This window comes from Fistularia commersonii, chromosome 20 (assembly GCF_037954325.1).
Source record: "Fistularia commersonii isolate RoL2024-O1a breed Wild chromosome 20, RoL_Fcom_v1.0, whole genome shotgun sequence".
NCBI lineage: Eukaryota > Metazoa > Chordata > Actinopteri > Syngnathiformes > Fistulariidae > Fistularia > Fistularia commersonii.
This window is the reverse complement of record NC_141303.1, coordinates 2,189,676-2,208,404: the sequence shown is the minus strand read 5'-3', so window position 1 is coordinate 2,208,404 and position 18,729 is coordinate 2,189,676. Positions and strand designations below refer to the sequence as shown.

At 40.8% G+C, this 18,729-nt stretch overlaps 1 protein-coding gene across 3 annotated transcripts in view; it reads right to left on the bottom strand.

The window, feature by feature from the left end:
- plcb1l (phospholipase C beta 1-like) overlaps positions 1-7,955 on the bottom strand; it is a 189,453-nt gene extending 181,498 nt beyond the window's left edge. For all 3 annotated transcript variants that reach the window (XR_015107685.1, XM_086166987.1, XM_086166988.1), the window contains exon 1: positions 7,608-7,955. Coding sequence is in view for 2 of the 3 variants with exons in the window: in XM_086166987.1 (XP_086023113.1) it covers positions 7,608-7,706 (99 nt within the window). In the remaining variant the exon portion in view is untranslated. The remainder of the gene's footprint in view (positions 1-7,607) is intronic.
- Positions 7,956-18,729: the final 10,774 nt, after the last annotated feature.

Here is an 18,729-nt window from a genome sequence, read left to right as displayed (position 1 = left end):
TTTTTATAAACACAGGGAGGCAGGGGCTCTTTCCCCACTGTGACCTTACATCATCTACAAATGACATCCCCTTGTCTCCACATACATACAGACAGCTCTGGACACCCACCCCCATCCCACACACACACACACACACACACACACACACACACAGTTTGACCCTGAGGCATACATGGCAACAACAGATATTATTGGAGGCTTCTATAATAAGCAAGACCCTTTGCTTTTCTGTGTCCACAGTAGCTGTGGTTGGCCTAGCAGTCACAGCTTGTCCTCCTCAATCAGCCATGGCTGTGACATCGGGATGTGGAGATCATGTTTGCTGCAGGGAGCCAAAGAAATCCTCAAAGTACCCGGCTTTTAACAAAGTGTCCATCACAGCAGTGGGAGATGAAGCTAATGGTCTGCATCTGCTCCCCGCTTGGTGTACCTTGGCGAGGCCCTACGTGACGGGCAACGTATGGAACAGTCAAACTTCGCATGGAAGATATCCCGAGTCGGGTTGTCGGACTAGAGACCCATTAGTGCCGAGTCCTAAGATACCACGTCTAACTAAATGATAACAGTTTACGGAACTGAGAATACCTTTCAATGACCCAAATGGTCCAGGCTACATCACAAGCATCTGCTCGAGTGGCATTTGCCATGGCAACTCACCATTCCGGTGAAATCTATTAGAGACTTGAGAGGAATCGTTATGGCTCTGTTCACATGATTGCACAATCTCTGCAGGGTTGATTGGATGACAAAGGATATGGCTCATACCGCTGGATGCGCTCAGGAAACGCTCATACAAAGCACATGCAACCTGGGGGACAGCTTGCTCTCGATGCCTTGTCTAAAACTAGAATCTGCAAACCGCAGAGTACTTGGAACCGTCTATGCTCCTTTTAATATAACGAATCGGGGAGGCGCTTTGTGGACACAACGTGACAACAGATAGATTGTGATGTCGGACAGAAAGAACATGTCTCGGGAGCGCTGGGAGTTTGACTAATGATGCGAGAGCAGTCATTGTCGCAAGCTTCCCTCTTAATGTCCTTGTATTCGGCGGACACCGGTGGAAAATCATTAAGTCATTATCGTCTCTTAGCGAAAACGTTCCTGTGGGTCCACACATTCAAGAAAGACATGATTACATTGTGAATTACACTTCAGACTGATTTGTTGGGATTACCGACTCTTTGAGTTCATTTGCTTTTTATTGTCAACTAAAACGGGAAGCAGCCGATGCTCAAGTGAAACAGATACACCGTTTTCTGTGTGTTCATCTCTTGGCAACAATGTAAAGACGCAACGAGCAATAAAAAAACGGCAAAAACGGCCTCAATTCAGGAGAATCGCTAAGTTCTGGATAAATAAGTGTTTTCAAACCGTTACATAACAGTATTTCAGGAACTCGTGATGATGTTCCAGTGCTTATGTTTTGGCATAAACAACCTCCTGTAGCCGTGTTTATTATGGAAGTCCTTAATCTTTCTCGAAATCTCGCATTGGAATAGATTTTATACACATTTCTCAATTCGTCAAAAGTAGTTTTATATCATATTAGCATATCATATCATTTGTAACGATGTGACAAGATACATATTGAAATGCGTGGTACTTCTCTGACTGGAGAAAAAAAAAAACACTCCCGGTTTCGCTTTTAAAATTGAAGTATAGCCGAACATGAAGGGGGAAGAAGAATCAATGCAATATTGTGGAGAAAAAAGTATTATAACAGTTTGTTTTATTGATATTATTGCATGGTTCAAATCAATACAGCTTTCCTGCAATAAATCCTCCATGAGAATTTTAAAGTTTAGCTTTATTGAAACACTTGGAGAAAGATATTGATTCATTATGAAGTCATACTTAAGGCTCTAATTTTGGTGCGCCTAAAGAACTCGGAGTTGGACCGTGAATAACAACATTTTCCACCCAAATATACCCCAAATCTATCTGATTTAAACAACCCAGAGAAATACCGTTATAATATGCAAGTAACAACACGAAGGTATGATTTATGCAGGGCTGTTGTGTGACGGTGTTTATTGTGGTGTACCGAATAAATCGCTCAGCATTTTAAACAAGAGTAAACAGTTCAAAGATTTGTTGTCAGTGATAAAACAGTGAGAAAACAACAGCTTTCCTTTTGTCCTTTTGTTGAAGTCAAATTAGATTAGTGTCAGATTTACAGCGATACAAACACCCAGGAATCGCTCCTGCAGAGGAGATGCTGCCATTACTGTTAGTGAAAAGCCCTTACCATTAGCCATCACCTGGGGGTGTGTGTTAAGAAAGGGGGTTCAATTCTCAGCATATTTATCTTCTCAATTTTAATGACAGATTTCGCTACTTTTACAAGACCTTTTCTGCAAATATACAGCAGGACATAATGCCGGATCCAAGCAAAGGCTTCCAAAAATCAGTCTAAAGCTGCTCATCCTCCGCTCTCGGGACACAGCGACCGCTATTGTGGCACATTTGGTTGGAAGTCTGGTCTGAACGTTCACTCTTCTGAAACGTGAAATCCAGGGTTCACCGCAAACCTGTCGCCTGTCAACCAAATGGCAATGGAAACCTGTAGAGACCATTCATATCTGCAATATAATTGCGTTTTTTTAGCGTTTGGGACTGAGCCAGATCAAAAGGAGAGAGAGTGCGGCGGCACCGGATTGTCTGAATGTGACACCAATGACAAATACAGCGATCCCTCGCTATAACGCGGTTTATTTTTCACGGTTTTGCTACTTTACGGATTTGCATCGTGCGTTGTGTTCTGCATTCTGATTGGCTAAAAAGTCACTCCGCTTCTTCTCTACCTGTGCGTCAATAACGTTGCAGTTTAATATGTACACGTACGTAAAAACAGCTTGCCATATTTACATGACGTACGTGCAAATTCTCTCGCAATTTCGAGTTTCTCTAAAACCCATAATGTTGACAAAACGCTCAGGCAGGTCCCAAAAGGCAGCGGAAGATGCTATCTATTGCAGATAAAGTTAAACTTCTGGACATGCTAAGGGAAGGTAAAAGCTACGCGGCTGTAAGTCGGCATTATGGAATTAATGAATCTTCCGTTCGTTCCGTAAAGAAGGAAGAAAAAAACATAAGGACGACAGCAGCAATGTATAATAGAGTATTTAACTGTATAATAATTGTAAAAAAAAATAAAGGTTTCTTCTTCACGGATTTCGCGAAACAAGGGCATACTGTACCGCATACACATGGACTTGTGTGTGAGCAAAATGAGGGATGGCAGAAGCTTTGAGGATTTCACATTTCAAGATGTCAGCAGATCTTTCGCAGCAGACATCCGTGAGGCTGGGTTATATCAGACCGGAGTATTGGTTTGTACATTTTTCATACTGAAAAGTGAACGCGTAAATTACCTGTCGACTTTCAATGAGGTGACACTGTCTTGTTTTTCTTTAAATTTACTAATTTTGATGAAATTCTGGGAAGAGGTAAAAAAAAAAAACAAATAAGTGAGATTTTAAAATTAAACAGACCTATTGATCCACAGCAATTTATTATGGGTACAGCATCAACAAGCGATTTAAGGAAAAAACAGGTGTTTTCGCTTAGAGTTCTTCTATTAATTGCGCATAAAATGATCACAGTAAACTGGCTCCATATTTGGAGAGTTGAAGATATTATCTCTATTTGACTGAGTTAGATGTTTTTTTTTTTTGTTTGTTTCTTTTTGTATTTTTTTTTTTTTTTTTTTTTTTTTATTTTTCGCTTGCTAGTGAGGAAATAAGTGACCTATAAAGAATATTGTATAATGTGTATCTTGTTATGAGGTTTTGTAAGAATGTGTGTGACTCTGTCAAGGAACCTGTTCTAATAAATGTTCAAAAGAAATAAATTTACTAATTTACCATTTGTTTTATCCCTCAACGCATTCACTTGCTTTAAAATCTTACTCAATCACCCAGAAGCAACCCTTCATTATCAGCAAAAACACGAAAAGTCATGAATGATTGATTTGATTTCTAACAACAAAAAGCCATTGAAAATTAATCAAAGGTAGCAAGAAAATATGACCGAGTTTGTCAAAATATTTGTGAAAACGTCCCAAAAAAATCTGTGAGTGTTGCTTCCGGATAAGAAAGCTTTGCAAAGAGGAAAGAATAATTTACGTCGAAACAGTAACAAAATGCCATTAAATTACCCCAAATAATCTATAAATGGCCAAAACACCAGAAAGTACACCAAATGACTAAATAGTCTCCACTTTTATCGTGTTTTCAAAGAGCTTTACACCGATGTGAGCGGAGCTAACCAGACCATCTAGACTGGGAAGGGTCAACGACTCACGTGTGACAAAGTTAACAACCCCCGGTTGGGTTAAGTACCTCGGACTCTCCATCCCTTATTTAGAATGCTTTGAGGTTAAATGTCAACCAGATCCTAAAAAGTCCAGAAGTCTCTAACCAGCATTTGGACGTGCATCTGCATCTTTTCTGCCACCGTGTTGAGCCGCATTTTGTAATAACAGTGCATTTTGTAATAAACGTCCAAAATGTAATAACTTTTTCATTTCATTTTGCAATAAAGCCGCATTTTGTAATAAACTGCCCCAACGCATTTTGTAAAAAATTTTGCCGCATTATGTAATAAGTTATTTCATTTTGAGAAGATTATCACAGAATGCACTTGCAACTTTTTTATTCTCTATGAAATGTAATAACATGGAATTTATAGAATATTCTCTGTTAATGTAACCTTTGAATAGTGTACTGATAGTAATTGCTAAGTACTGCGACTAGGCTAATACAGCGATACTAATAATAGGCCTAGCTTTTACAAATACTTTAAAGTTAAATAAGATACAATTAACAAACAAATAAACTATGCTTTAGAATTGTTATAACATAATACACCATGTTATTACATTTCCAAGAGAATCAAAAAAGTTGCAAGTGCATTTTGTAATAATCTTCTCAATATGTAATAACTTATTACATAATGCGGCAAAATTTTTTACAAAATGCGTTGGGGCAGTTTATTACAAAATGCGGCCGTTTATTACAAAATGCGGCTTTATTACAAAATGAAATGAAAAAGTTATTACATTTTGGACGTTTATTACAAAATGCTTCGTTATTACAAAATGCGGCTCAACACATCGCTATCAACGCCGCACTGGCTATGGGTTCAATCAAAACAAAAACAAAAAAAAAAACCTCATTTGGAAATAAGAAGTGAACTCGAGATTGTGCGTGAAAGAAATGTTGAAATTGTTTGCCGGTACAAGTTTTCGTCCCCAGTGGGGCGAAAATTTGATTTACGTTGCATTTCAGTCGTTTTTTTTTTTTTTTTTTTGTCTCACCGAAGTATCGGCACAGCTTGTCTCTGTGTTCTGTGATTCTTTCCAAGAAATGATAATGAAAGGAAAGAGGAAGGAAGAAGTGCATGGGAAATAAAACAAAGAAAGTGGGGGATTTTCAAGAGTCAGTGTTTTTGCAGGAAAACCCGAGTGGGCATTTGGTATTGGAGATAGACCCACATCTACCAACTACCGTACACAAACACGGCCGTTCGGGGAAACAGATGCACGCCTCGCACCCTCCTTGCCGACCTGACGTGCAAGGTTAGCACTCAAAACTAAACAAATATTAACATGTTTCCTGTTTTACAGAAAAGGGCAGATGATTGATAGGGTGGTATGCTTTGAAATGGTGCAAAATGTACTTTATGCCATCTGCACGGACACAAATTCACACTCGCTTCACACTGACCCACTAATGCCATCTGCGCCGCGCTTTGAATCACCTGAGTTACGTGACAAGGAGCATTTTAAAAACTCGACAACAAAAACTAGCACCTAACACAACATTTTGTCATGGATATCTGACTGCCGTGGCTCCCTTTTGTGCATGAATCTTCTAACTAAAGTGCAACTGCGCGAGTACAGAAAGGAAGTTACAAACAAGTACTTTTCGTATTAATTAAAAATATATTCATGATGCAAAATGGAATATTTATCAACTTCATTTGAGGTCATGTGAAGGAAAATAAACACCATAAAATAAGTTGTTCTACATCCAAGTATGCGATAACGGACGACAACACAGAATTGTTGATTCTGTTTTAAGGCATATTTTTTTTCATCCCCAAGGAGGAAAATATCTTACACTTAGCTGGAACTTTAATCAAATTTTTTTTTTTTTTTTTTTTTTTAGGCAAAAAGGAAGCTCAACAGATTTCAAGCAGAATATCCTTGTCAAGTAATTTGAAGTTGTCCCAACTCTTTTTCCTACATCAGAAAAAAAAAATCTGTCATGACATTGCCCCTTTAAATGTTGGATTTCGACGCGGCCAACTTAGATTTTCTCCAGTAAAAGTCCGTGTTCTCTTCTTACGACACATCGCTTCAGACAAAGGTTCGGTCTTTAGTTTCAAGAAAACTGATCCCCTATCTGTTAAAAAAAAAAGATTAATATGCCCGGTTTCTGAACTTGAACTTTGGAATTGGATCTTTCTTCTCCTCGCTTAACAATAGGGTTCAAATTGTGTCGGTGTCTCAGATGCATTGAATTTCTTCACGTAAGCCAAATAAACCTCGGTGAAAGGAGGGTTGAGGGGGACGCCTGCGATGCGTACATCCGCAACATAACAACGGCCCTTTCACTCATTTGGGTTATGTATTTTTCATAAATTCTAGTAAAGGTCATTAGCGGCAGGAAGACGGCTAATGCTGACTAATCGCTACTTTCCACAAATAACACCGAAGACGCCGCTCGGATGAGAAGTGACACGTCTTCCGGAAGAAAAAAAACAGCGAGATTTGACCCCGACCTGCACGACTGAGAGCTTTCAGAGACGATCGAAAGTGCAAACGTGGACGGGAGATTCATTTTCATTTATAAACCGACATCGAATCTGACGGCACGCCGAGCGTCCAGTGCAGGAATAAGAATAATGTTGCAAAAAGTGTGTGATTGATAACAGAACACTGGGATGGCGTGGAAACACAACACATCTGTTGAGCAGAGGAAGGACTCTGGGTTGGGAAAAACAAAAACAAAAAAAAAATAACTCAAATGCAAACGGATATAGATAGCAGTTTCCGCAGGCCAGTTTCTGCTTAAGGGTGAGGTGTGTTTCTGTGTGTGTGTGTGTGTGTGTGTGTGTGTGTGTGGAGCAGCTTCTCAACGGCAGTTTGCAATCTGTTTCAATCAAGGTCATTTCTCGTCTGCTCGAGTTGCAGGAGGGGGGCAGCGACGACACACACACACACACACATATACACACACACACACACATATACACACACTCATTGGTCAACTGTTAGTCGTTGTTGCTACAACACTGTACGACATACTGATCGATTCTTCTTAATTTGCAGTGTGTTTCCAAGGGGAGTGTGTGTGTGTGTGTGTGTCGGGGGTTATCAAATGTGCGTGCACGCGCGTGCTTGTGCGTGTGCGCCCTCGCATAATACCATCAATGCAGGGAGGTAAACAAAGCGCATGTCGCTGCTGCATTTCTTCTCCCGAGCTTGAACCGGCGAACCGGGAGGCGCGCCGGGTGCCGCTGCAAGACCGCCGCCGCCGTGACACATCCACGCGTGTTGAAATCGGAGGAAGAGAAAAAAAAAAGAAATAACTCACATCATCCCATTTCATGAATTTGTTGCCCTTTCTGAGGCTCTCCGGCACGGACACGGGCTTGAGCTGCAGTGCGTGAACTCCTGGCTGCGCCCCTGCCATTGACTCATCCACTCCTCCGGACGCGCGGCGTGGACAGAAAAATGAGTCACTTCGCGCAACTTGGCTCCGCTTCGCTGTGCTGTGCGCGGTGGTCGTCTGTGGAACCCAGTCCGGGGAACCCCGCTACTCCTGCCCGTGGGTCATGGCCCCGCGTGGGTTGTTTTTTTTTTTTTTTTTATTATTATTATTTGGAAAGGTGGACGCAGCCACCGGGTGGCGAGATGACCGGCTGACCGACTGAGAGGCTGAGCGACGCGCGTCTGGAGAGAAGAGGAAGACCGGGGGAGAAAGAAGGAGAGAGAGAGAGAGAGAGAGAGAGAGAGAGAGGGAGGAGGGTGAATGAGTGGTGTGTCTGTACAAGTCAATGCAGGGATGGGATCGATGCTTGAAGTGATCTAGCGCCTCCGTGCGTCCGAGGTAAAACGTCGCCTCTGTGTGTGTGTGTCTGTGTGTGTGTGTGGGAACACTGGTGATCTAGTAGAAGGATCTTCTTGTCATTTGGGCTTTTTCCCACAGCAAATTCCCCTCCTCCATCTAACCCTATTCTCTGTCTCCTCCTCTCTCACACCAACTAACTAACCAACTTCATATCCTCTCTCACTACGCCAACTCAGTCATCACTTTGTCCAAGTCATACAAGTCCTGCACCCCTGTGACAAATTCTTCTTTTCCTTTGGGCTTTTTTCCCTTCAGGGGTCTCCTAAATGAATCAACCGTCTAAGCCTATTCTCTGTCTCCTCCTCATTCACACCAACTAACTTCATATCCTCTCTCACTATGTCCATAAATCTTCTCTTTGGTCTTCATCTAGACCTCCTGCCAGTCATCTCCACCTTCTGTACAGATCCCTCCATCCAGATCTTCACCATGGTGTAGACATGAACAGAGGAGTGTCCATGTCCAAGCCATACATGTCCTGCACCCTGTGACAAATTCTTCTGTTCCTTTGGCCTTTTCCCTTCAGGGGTCTCCTCAGTGAATCAACCGTCTAACCCTATTCCCTGTCTCCTCTTCACTCACACCAACTAACTTCATATCCTCTCTCACTACGTAAAAAAATCTTCTCTTTGGTCTTCACCTAGACCTTCTGCCAGGCATATCTACCTTCTGTACAGATCCTACCATCCAGATCTTCACCATGGTTTAGACATGAACAGAGGAGTGTCCATGTCCAAGCCAACTCAGTCATCACTTTGTCTCAGTCATACATGTCCTGCACCCCTGTGACAAATTCTTCTTTTTCTTTGGCCTTTTCCCTTCAGGGGTCTCCTCAGTGAATCAACCATCTAACCCTATTCTCTGTCTCCTCCTCACTCACACCAACTAACTTGTTTATCTTCTCACTTGGACCATACATCTTCTCTTTGGTCTTCCTCTAGACCTCCAATTCCAGCATCTGTCTACCAATATATTCACTGTCCATGACCCAACCATCTCAGCCCGGCTTCTCTGACCTTCTCTCCAAAACATCTAACATGTGCCGCCCCCCTGATGGACTCATTCCTGATCCTATCCATCCTGGTCACTCCCAAAGAGAACCTCGAGATCTTCATCTCTGCCACCTCCAGCTCTGCCTCCTGTCTTTTCGTCGATGTCACTGTTTCTAGACCCTCCAGCAGCCGTATGATTTCTTGAATGTAAACTGTGTGCTGTGGCTTAAAAAAGGTTGGAAAACACTGGTCTTGTACTCGTCCTTTCTAACTGACACTGCCTGAAACTTTTCTCCACTCAGTCTGGAAACTGTATTTTTTTCATTTAATTTTTAATGGAAGTTTTGCAATAACGGTATGATGATCCATCTGCTGGTTCATTAATGTTGGATATGTAGTGATGCTATTATTAATACTTTTTATCACTAATGCGCTAATGATAATAGCAGCCGGTTTCTTCTAGCTGCTGATTAGAGTGGTGATTGCATTAGAAGCTAAAAAGCTAGAAAGTATAGTATACTGCTGCATACGGATTTAAAGTGGCCTATTCCATCAGACACCAGCTGCTCTGTCACTTTTATTTTCATTTTTTTTACCGATTTGTCATTTTTATTGTCTCTAGTTTCTATCGTTCTCTTCAGTTGTTTTTGTAAATATCTGTATTTTGTGTATATGTATGTACGGTATCCTTGAGTGTTTCCTAAGGCACCTTAAATATAAATAAAACATATTATTATTATCATTATCATCATATATTTAGATTTTTTTAAATCAATAAATGTTCTAATTTGTAGGAAATGTCTTTATGCTTGGGAATTTTTATTCTCCAGCATGGGATAGTCAGAAATGTCTTCCCGATTCCTCCGTTTGCTCGGTGCACGTGGAGAAATGGGCGATAAAGCGAAGTATTATTTTTACAAGTCCTAAAATGTGATTGAACACAATGAAGTGTTTTCAGCATTTCTGTCTAAATAGACACATCTGACACTGGAAGTCTTAATAACTGTTCAGCTTCTTGAATTTCCATTAAGTCTAGATGAACATGACATTGACTGCAGGACTGCTCAATGAATAATTGGGTTTTCTGCAAAAGAATATTTGTGCCAATTATAGTATTTATTGATGATTGTGTTTGGGGGATTTGAAATACTCAACAAGAGGGATAGAATTCTAGCAAGAAATTACCTGACTAAAGCGGCGAGCTGCATTTCAGTCCCCCAGTCGAACTCTTCTAATTGGAAATGATCTGAAGAAGCAGATAGGATCGTGAAATTAGATTCATTTGGAAGATAAAGCAAATGAATTAAAGTATGCTGTGTTTAGCCCCACACGGCTAAGGGGCTTTTTACTTCCCCATGAATAAACTTCTTCAGAATTTCAGTAGTGAAGAGTGCGTCACAGCCTTTAGGACTTCTCTTTTTTTTTTGAAGTTGGACTTTCTTATTAAATAAAACATAGAACTCTCCCGGACTTTGAACCACCCACAGTGTTTATTTTCGTTTTTGGCCACTTCTAAAAAAAAAGGATGACAGACTATTCAAGTCCTCAGAGCAGCTTTCCCTCGGTGTCTGTCTGTGGTCAGTCACTGTCAGACATGTCAAACCGTTCCAACCTTTCAAACCCTGACAGGCACATTTCATGTCGGTCTTAAAAGTAGTTTGTTTGCGTGCCCCTCCTGTCGTTAATGATTGATTAACAGTGACATTTTTGGGACCGAGCCCTGAACGGAGTCAAAGTCTGGTGACGGCTCTGGAAAATGAGAGATAAATATGAATGTGTGTGTGCAGGGTGTGAGAGAGAGGAGAGGGAAAGGGAAAAAAAAAAAACACAAAGGCAGAGGAGTAGGAAATAGCATGTTCTGATGAGTCAAAAGCAGATGTGATTATTTCGGTAAGAATAATAAATGCACGGCGGACCCCGAATGGGTCAGATTTTAGCTTCTCGAGGCTTCAGACTTATCAAATGATCATCCCTGAGGTTCAAACTCATTTCACTGAGCCGCTACACTTTCTCTTGAAGCTGCAAAATCACACATAGATTTCGGAAGTGTCTTTGCGGAACGAAGCGTCTTCACTCTATCTTCGCGCTCGTTCTGATGTTTCTCCGCCGCAGACTTCAGAAGAGCGAGGGGGGAAAGGTTTCCTTTGGGGAATATGACCGACAGATGTTTTGGTTGGCGCCGCCTGCATTTTTTGGGTTTTTTTTTTTGCCTGTTCGCCATGCTTGCAGCTTGGCTCCGGGGAAACCCGTGTCCGCCAGTTGGTGTGTCAGTTTGTTTGCTTGGCAGGCGGTAAGTCAGTTTCTAACAAGTGTTAGATGGATCGCCATGGAACGCCGTGCAGATATTCATGGTTCAATCAAGTACTTTGGTCAATTATCCTCTACCGCAGGGGTGTCAAACATACGGCCCGCGGGCCGGAACCGGCCCGCAAGGGGGTTCGACCAGGCCCGCAGGACCACCTGCTCCTTGTTATGACATTGTTTCTACCCTGTTCTCCACCTCCTGGTACTCCATCATTAGCCAAAATGTCGTTATCAAAACAGAGACAAGTAGTTAGAGTGTCGAATTTCCAAAGAAAATTTGACTACGTCCTATTTATTTTCGGAGACGCACGGGAAACCTTTGTGCTTGGCGTGTTTGCAACAAGTTTCGGTATTTAAGGAATGTCATATACGGCGCCGCTACGAGACTCATCACAGCGAAAAATATGACAGCTTGTAAAGAAACTGAGAAGAGATAAGATCAACGAATTACTGTCGGGTCTGAGGAAACAGCGTCCACTTTCACCCATAGCCGAGAAATCAGTGAAGCAGAGGTAAAAGCCAGCTAGCTGATTGCTAGCGAAAATGTGCAATGCAATACAAACATGTGAATGATAAAAGTAAATTGCACTTTTGTCTAGGGAAATATGAGGTGTTTCATGAAATGTTTTGTAAAAGGATTGTTCATTAAATTCCAAAATTTTCCTAATGTCCTTGTACTTCTTTACACCAAAACAGAGGAAAGACATGATATTTTGGTTATTTATTGCTGAGTATGCTATTATTTTAATGGTCCGGCCCACTTGATATCTACCTCGGCCGTATGTGGCCCGCGATGAGAAATGAGTTTGACACCCCTGCTCTGCCGTCTTCCCAAAATGACCTGTCGGCTGTTCCTTTGAATCACTTTGCGATCCATTTTTGTTCTATCTTCATAAAAAAAATTTTTTTGAACATTTATTAGAACAGGTTCCTTGACAGAGTCACACACATTCTTACAAAACCTCATAACAAGATACACATTATACAATATTCTTTATAGGTCACTTATTTCCTCACTAGCAAGCGAAAAATAAAATTGAAAAAACAATAAAAATAAAAAATGAAAAAAAATTATAAAAAAAATAATATAAATTATAAAAAAAAAAAAAAAAACATCAAACTCAGTCAAATAGAGATAATATATCTTCATAGATTTAAAATTGGTTTATGTGTCGCAATCGTGTTAGCAGCTGTAACTGAATCCACCCGTGACTGGAATGGAATTAAGTCTGTATGAATAACTGATTATTTAAAATGTATAAATTAATCCGGTATGGCCGGTTGGTGTTTGCTTGGCAGGCTAACTGACAGACCGATGCATCCATGGCGTTGGCGATCGCCATTCTTTTGCAGGAAAATATAGTGAGTTTAATATTTTGGATGACAATGTAAAGGAACCTATGGATAAACTATTTGTCAGTCATCGAGTTCTAACACCGGCAGCACTTGGTTAAGTGCCTGACAGGCAGAGTGGAAAGGGTCAAAAAGGAGGAAAAAGTATATTCCCCAAGCAACAAGCATTGAATCAATAAATGGAAAAAGATGTAAGAAATCAAAACCTGGCAACCTTGAAAATGGAGCTAAACACAGCATATATATATATATATATGTGTGTGTATGTATTTCTGTGTGTGTGCAGAAAGGCCAGAATGGATCACTGGATGTTTAGAGGCCAGTAAAGACATCAACTTCCAAACTATCACGGGTTCTAGAGTCTGTTAAATATATATATATATATATATATATATATATGTATATATATATATATATATATGCTCAAAAAAATAAAGGGAACACTTAAAAAACACATCCTAGATCTAAATGAATGAAATATTCTTATGAAATACTTTGCTCTTTACACAGTTGAATGTGCTGACAACAAAATCACACAAAAATGATCAATGGAAATCAATTGTATCAACCCATGGAGGTCTGGATTAGGAATCACACTCAAAATGAAAGTGTAAAAACAAACTCCAGGCTGATCCAACTTTGATGTAATGTCCTTAAAACAAGTCAAAATGAATCTGTGTTGAAATGAAAGTGTGATTGACTTGGAGTTACATTGTGTTGTTCAAGTGTTCCCTTTATTTTTTTGAGCAGTATATATTTAACAGATACATCTGTATGTTTATACCGTACTTATAAACTGATTTCTCAAGAGGCATTGTGCTTTCAGATTATTGTGATAATGGGATGATTTTATTTTTACACGGTGAAACAAAGAGAGAAATAAGTGCTTTGGAAAGTCAAGGTTTCCACTTGATTTATGAGCCTCATGATGTGAATGTGTGCAGAAACTCTAAAAATCAATATTGCTATATTATATGTGTGTCTGTGTGTGTGTGTTATATACTATATCAGTGTCATTTAAAAACTAAATATGCCTCATTCGGAGCTCTTTCGATCCCATCAGCCCACCGTTCAATATCCTGCAGTGTTCAGCTCCTGGTATCTGAAGCTGTTTACATGGACGGATTTAACTTCAGATACCAGGATCTCTGGACGGCAGTGAGACCTGAATAAAACCTTTAGCAGTAAAAGGTTTGTTTCATTTGGCGCTCAAATTGTCTTTGTATGAACAGAAACCTGGGTCATCCAGGAAAAATGCAGAACATGAGCAGCATCTCCTGGATCTCCCCCGACATTACACTTTGTGATTCACGTCTGCTCATTCCACCTCTTCACATGTTTTGGTCAGAGGTCGGGAAAGTAATAAAATAATACACCAAGTAATTCTGACATTTTACATACATAACATATGTGAGCTAACTATCTTATTAGAAAATATTGAGGCATATACTCCCTCCTTCCTACTATTATCTATTATTATGTTTTTGCTTGAAACTCTGGCACGTCAATTTCCTTCGGGATAAATAAGGTTGTTCTTATCTTATCTTATATGACATGATCATACAGTGGATAAAATGAGGTTTTACTAATTGGAGCTACAGTATCACAAAAAGAAAGTGTCACCGTTCTTTTATTTAATGTTCATTCGATTATTATTCTCTGTTATAAACAAGGGTTTAAACGACGGGGGGGGGGGATGGACAACATGAATGCATTTCTTGTGTGCGTGCCATCTTAAATTCATGAAACCTCTTAAGCTGATTATAAAGTTTGGATTTTCAGCGCATCGGAGGCACAAGTCCAAAAAACTGCACCGGCTGAAATAAGTCTGATTACTTTTTTCTACCTGCTGCTGTTTTATTAAGACCACAGAGCAGCTTTACCTAAGGAGTGTCTATGGAAGACGGATTAGAAATGATCACGTGATAGTGAAACACGATATATGGATGAAAAGAACGGGTTGCTGGCATAATGATCGACCAAAGACTGTCATAATGACAACATATATCTCTGGTAAGCATCTTTTTTGTACTAAATCTGGAATAAAATATCTTTATTTTTGGAGCATTTTTGGTGTGTGGATTTTCAATTCAGTAGACTTGGCATAATGACAAGATTCCCCACATGATTTAATACAGAAATAATATTCTCCTTAGCCTTTTCTGGATCTTCGAGACTAAATCTGGAATAAAGTGTCTTTGTTTTTGGAGCATTTTTGGTGAGCGGACTTTTTCAAACCTCTATTCGGTAGACATGGCATAATGACAAGATTCCCCACATGATTTAATACAGAAATAATATTCTCCTTAGTCTTTTCTTCATCTTCATCAATACATGTTGGTTAGATAGCTTGAAAATGTGAGTTAATAACTAACTTCCCCGGCACCTGTGGAGAAAGTTCTTAAATATCCCAGAGGCACATATACATGTGTGTGTGTGTGTGTGTGTGTGGTTCCGCCTCCATAAAATATGTTTTACTTTGATAAAAAAGACACACAAGGAAGCAGACTGTGTCAACAACATGAGCTGCACTCTGGCTGGAAGCCTTGAAATAAAATATACTGAGATCGTAATAACACCCGGAGAATATGATTTATATTTGAGCACCATGACTGCCACAGTAAAACAAACTTTGTGCCACACATTGAAGCGGAAGGCAGACTTAAAATAGCTTTTGCGCATTTTGTATTAACCACTACTGCGTCACTGTCAAAGAGAAAGAGGCCCGAGAACCTTGACAGTCTTTGGATCTTACTTAAAGGGGCAGGCAAATTTATTCCCCGAATGAAATAAGGATAAAAAAATAATAATCGTAAAGATGATAATAATAATCTCAAGGTCTCTAGTCTAAACACAAAGATTAACCTGTCTTGACTTTTCAAATACACATATTTTCATAAAGATGACCACAGTCTATTCAAAAAATGCTAAAATGTATATAAGCGGTACATGGAAGAAATCCGTATTATTTTAGCGCGAGTATTTTCCACCCAGAAGCAATTTGCAAGGATGTAGATTTTCAAAAAATTGGTCAGGATTTCACAAGACTCTTCCATCCTCTGAAAATGGAGTTTGTTGAATTAAAGATATACTTCGGTTTCCACGGGGCTTTCGAACATATTGGCCCGATTCTTTGTATGAACAAATGCTTCTTATAGAAAAAAAAAAAAAACGTACAATATTTGCTACGCTTATTTGGCTGTTTACGGCGTCCCCGTCAGGCACGTAGAATGTTTTTCGTTGTCGTTTGACGATAAAAAATTTGAAAAAAATAAATTATACAGATGATTGTACAAGTATGTCGGGTGACATCTATGCAGCTGAGACGAAATACTCGGAAAGTAACAGATGAGCACCACCGTCTGGCTCCACCACGCAGGTACAACAATATGACAAACGGATGAATGGATAGCAGATGGGCATCTGAGCTAATTCTGTGACTTTAGTCTATTTACTACTGTATTATAAAACCATCAGCCTTGGGATTGGAAATGGATGCAGTTCAAAGATTTTCTCTACCACTTGTACTTTGTGTGAGTAAGTCCTGGCAGCCTAAGCTACTATTTAGTGAATACAAGCTCCTTCAAAGACACCGTGATGTGGTTTCGGGCCTATTAAAAGACCAAAGCTTCCATTCAGGGACTTTCAAGGCTTGCGATGCGACGATACAGCGAGCTCACCGACAGAGAGTGCTGTGGCACAACTTTAATTTACGTCGGGGTCTCGCTCGTCCACTTAGGATTCATAGAAATCCTTCAAAGTTAAGGAACCTCATTGTCCATTCAGTCCGAATTCCCGGTAACTAATATAACGTGGACCATGTGCTGTGAAAAGCGATATGTTAAAAACTTCACAGCTTCCTGGGGGGTGGGAAGGTGTGTGTGTGTGTGTGTGTGTGTGTGTGAGGGGGGGGGGGGGGGGGCTCAGGGGTATTGGTTCAGGTCAAATTATGAGTTTAAAGTAAAAAAAGCTGACGCTACCTGGCTCTCCAGCCAAACTCTCCGAACAATGAAGTGTGCTTTCGACATTATTCACACCTGGAGAGTCACAGTGGCCTCGTGGGCGAGACCGGGGAGGTTTTAATATGTCTCATTCTTTCTCTGTTTCTGTGTGTAACTAAACACCTCCACTACTTCTATTGTCTTATCTGAGATTGAGGAGGGGAGAAAAAAAACTGGCAGGTGTTCTTTCCCTGAGGCTACAGACCTCAGAAATGAGGAAAATAGAGGGTGGGAGTTGGAATGAAAGGGAACTCACATGCGTGCACACGCATGTACACATGCACGCGGCAACCTATGCGCATACTTTTTTTTTTTTTTTTACACGTATGTCTAGGTGTGTTGCAAGATCACACAGTCGGTGTTGTTACATGCAGTGTAAACATGTCTGAGGGTGTGTATTAAATAGTCATTACAGAAGACCGGGTGACTCTGGGAGAGACCGGGAGAGAAAACAAACAAACCCCATAGGGTTTCGTCGGGGGGGATCGGCGAGGGGCAGAGGGAGGCCTCTCCCAGTGTAATTCAAGTTCAATAACTGACCCTTAACCTCACTCTAACTCGGGTTACACAGTTCTGGTGAGACAGATTATAGGCACAGTTACTTCACAGCTGTGGATACTATACGCCTCCACAGAAGCTCTACACACACACACACACATATATATATATATATGTGCACTCACTGACATGGTACCAAAAACAAAAAAAGGTCAGCTGGTAATGTCAACAATCAACTGAGCATTCTTGAATATCAAATGGCCACATGGATGACAGGGTAGCGGTCCGCACACCTTTTTGTATGATGTAAAGAAACCGGGACCACACAGAGCCCTTTCACAGCCAGGAAGTCAGAGACATCACTCACCTGCGGAGCTGCAGCTGGGCCAGTTTCAGTCTGTCAGAGAGAACTCATTACTTGCGTGTCAAAATGACCGGAGAAGGGAAAATACGGCCAATTCAAACCACTGACACATACATGTAATTGTTACTTTTACACCTACACGGACAAGGAGTTACCGTGTTACACGTTATTCCGCTGGATGTCCCGTCCGCTGAGATTGTGTGGTAAATTGCCCTGAAATCTAATCCGAGCGGAGAGGACTTTGGCATTACGTTTTGTTTTACAATGTTTATGTTTGGTTTTAGGGTCACCACACGGTGTGTCTACATGGTAGCAGTTACTTGCTGTGCGTTGCCGCGTTAAAAAAAAAAAAGCATCTGAAAATACACCCACTTCGTCAAGAAATATCAGACATTATGGAAGCCGTGTCTGCAAACAAAATTCCTGCTTTTCTGTGTTTGAATTAATATTTAGTTAAATATATCCATCCATCCACCACATGAATCTAGGTTTTGCAACTTCCAGATGAGGCCAGTGGAAGGGTTGCAGATGCCACGGTTGTGGCCGCAGCCTAAAAATGGTTCACGTCCCATGCTGCGTTAGCATAACCATGGTCACATGTTTGAGGGAGCGATGGAGCAATCCGGAGGGAAAGAAACGGAGGATCTAGTTTTTTACCGTGTCGTTCGGAACAATAAGGACGCGCGGTAAACAAGGGCGGCGCGTCCGACTAGAAGTGACATTCTCCTTGGCTGCTTTCCTTCCTGCTCTGGTTTACATACCGGAGAAGACGCTCACGCCAGACGTCTGCGCCTCCACCGATATTTTCCTCCCATTGTGTAGCGCGACAGTAGATGGGGCTGCAGGTCTGTCACAGGACACGGCATTAGAATATGAACTTTCTGATCTTTTTCTGGTCTTTTTTCACATTGTATTTTCCTTTCTTTGCTTTTTCTTGCGCTTGTACCCTCAGACCCAATATTTACGGATTGGTAAAAAAAACAACATCGAACGGGGGGGGGGAGTTGACCAACATATCAAGTGTCAAGGTCTTGTCAGAAAGCCCCTAAATTTGCATCATTACAGCGCATTCT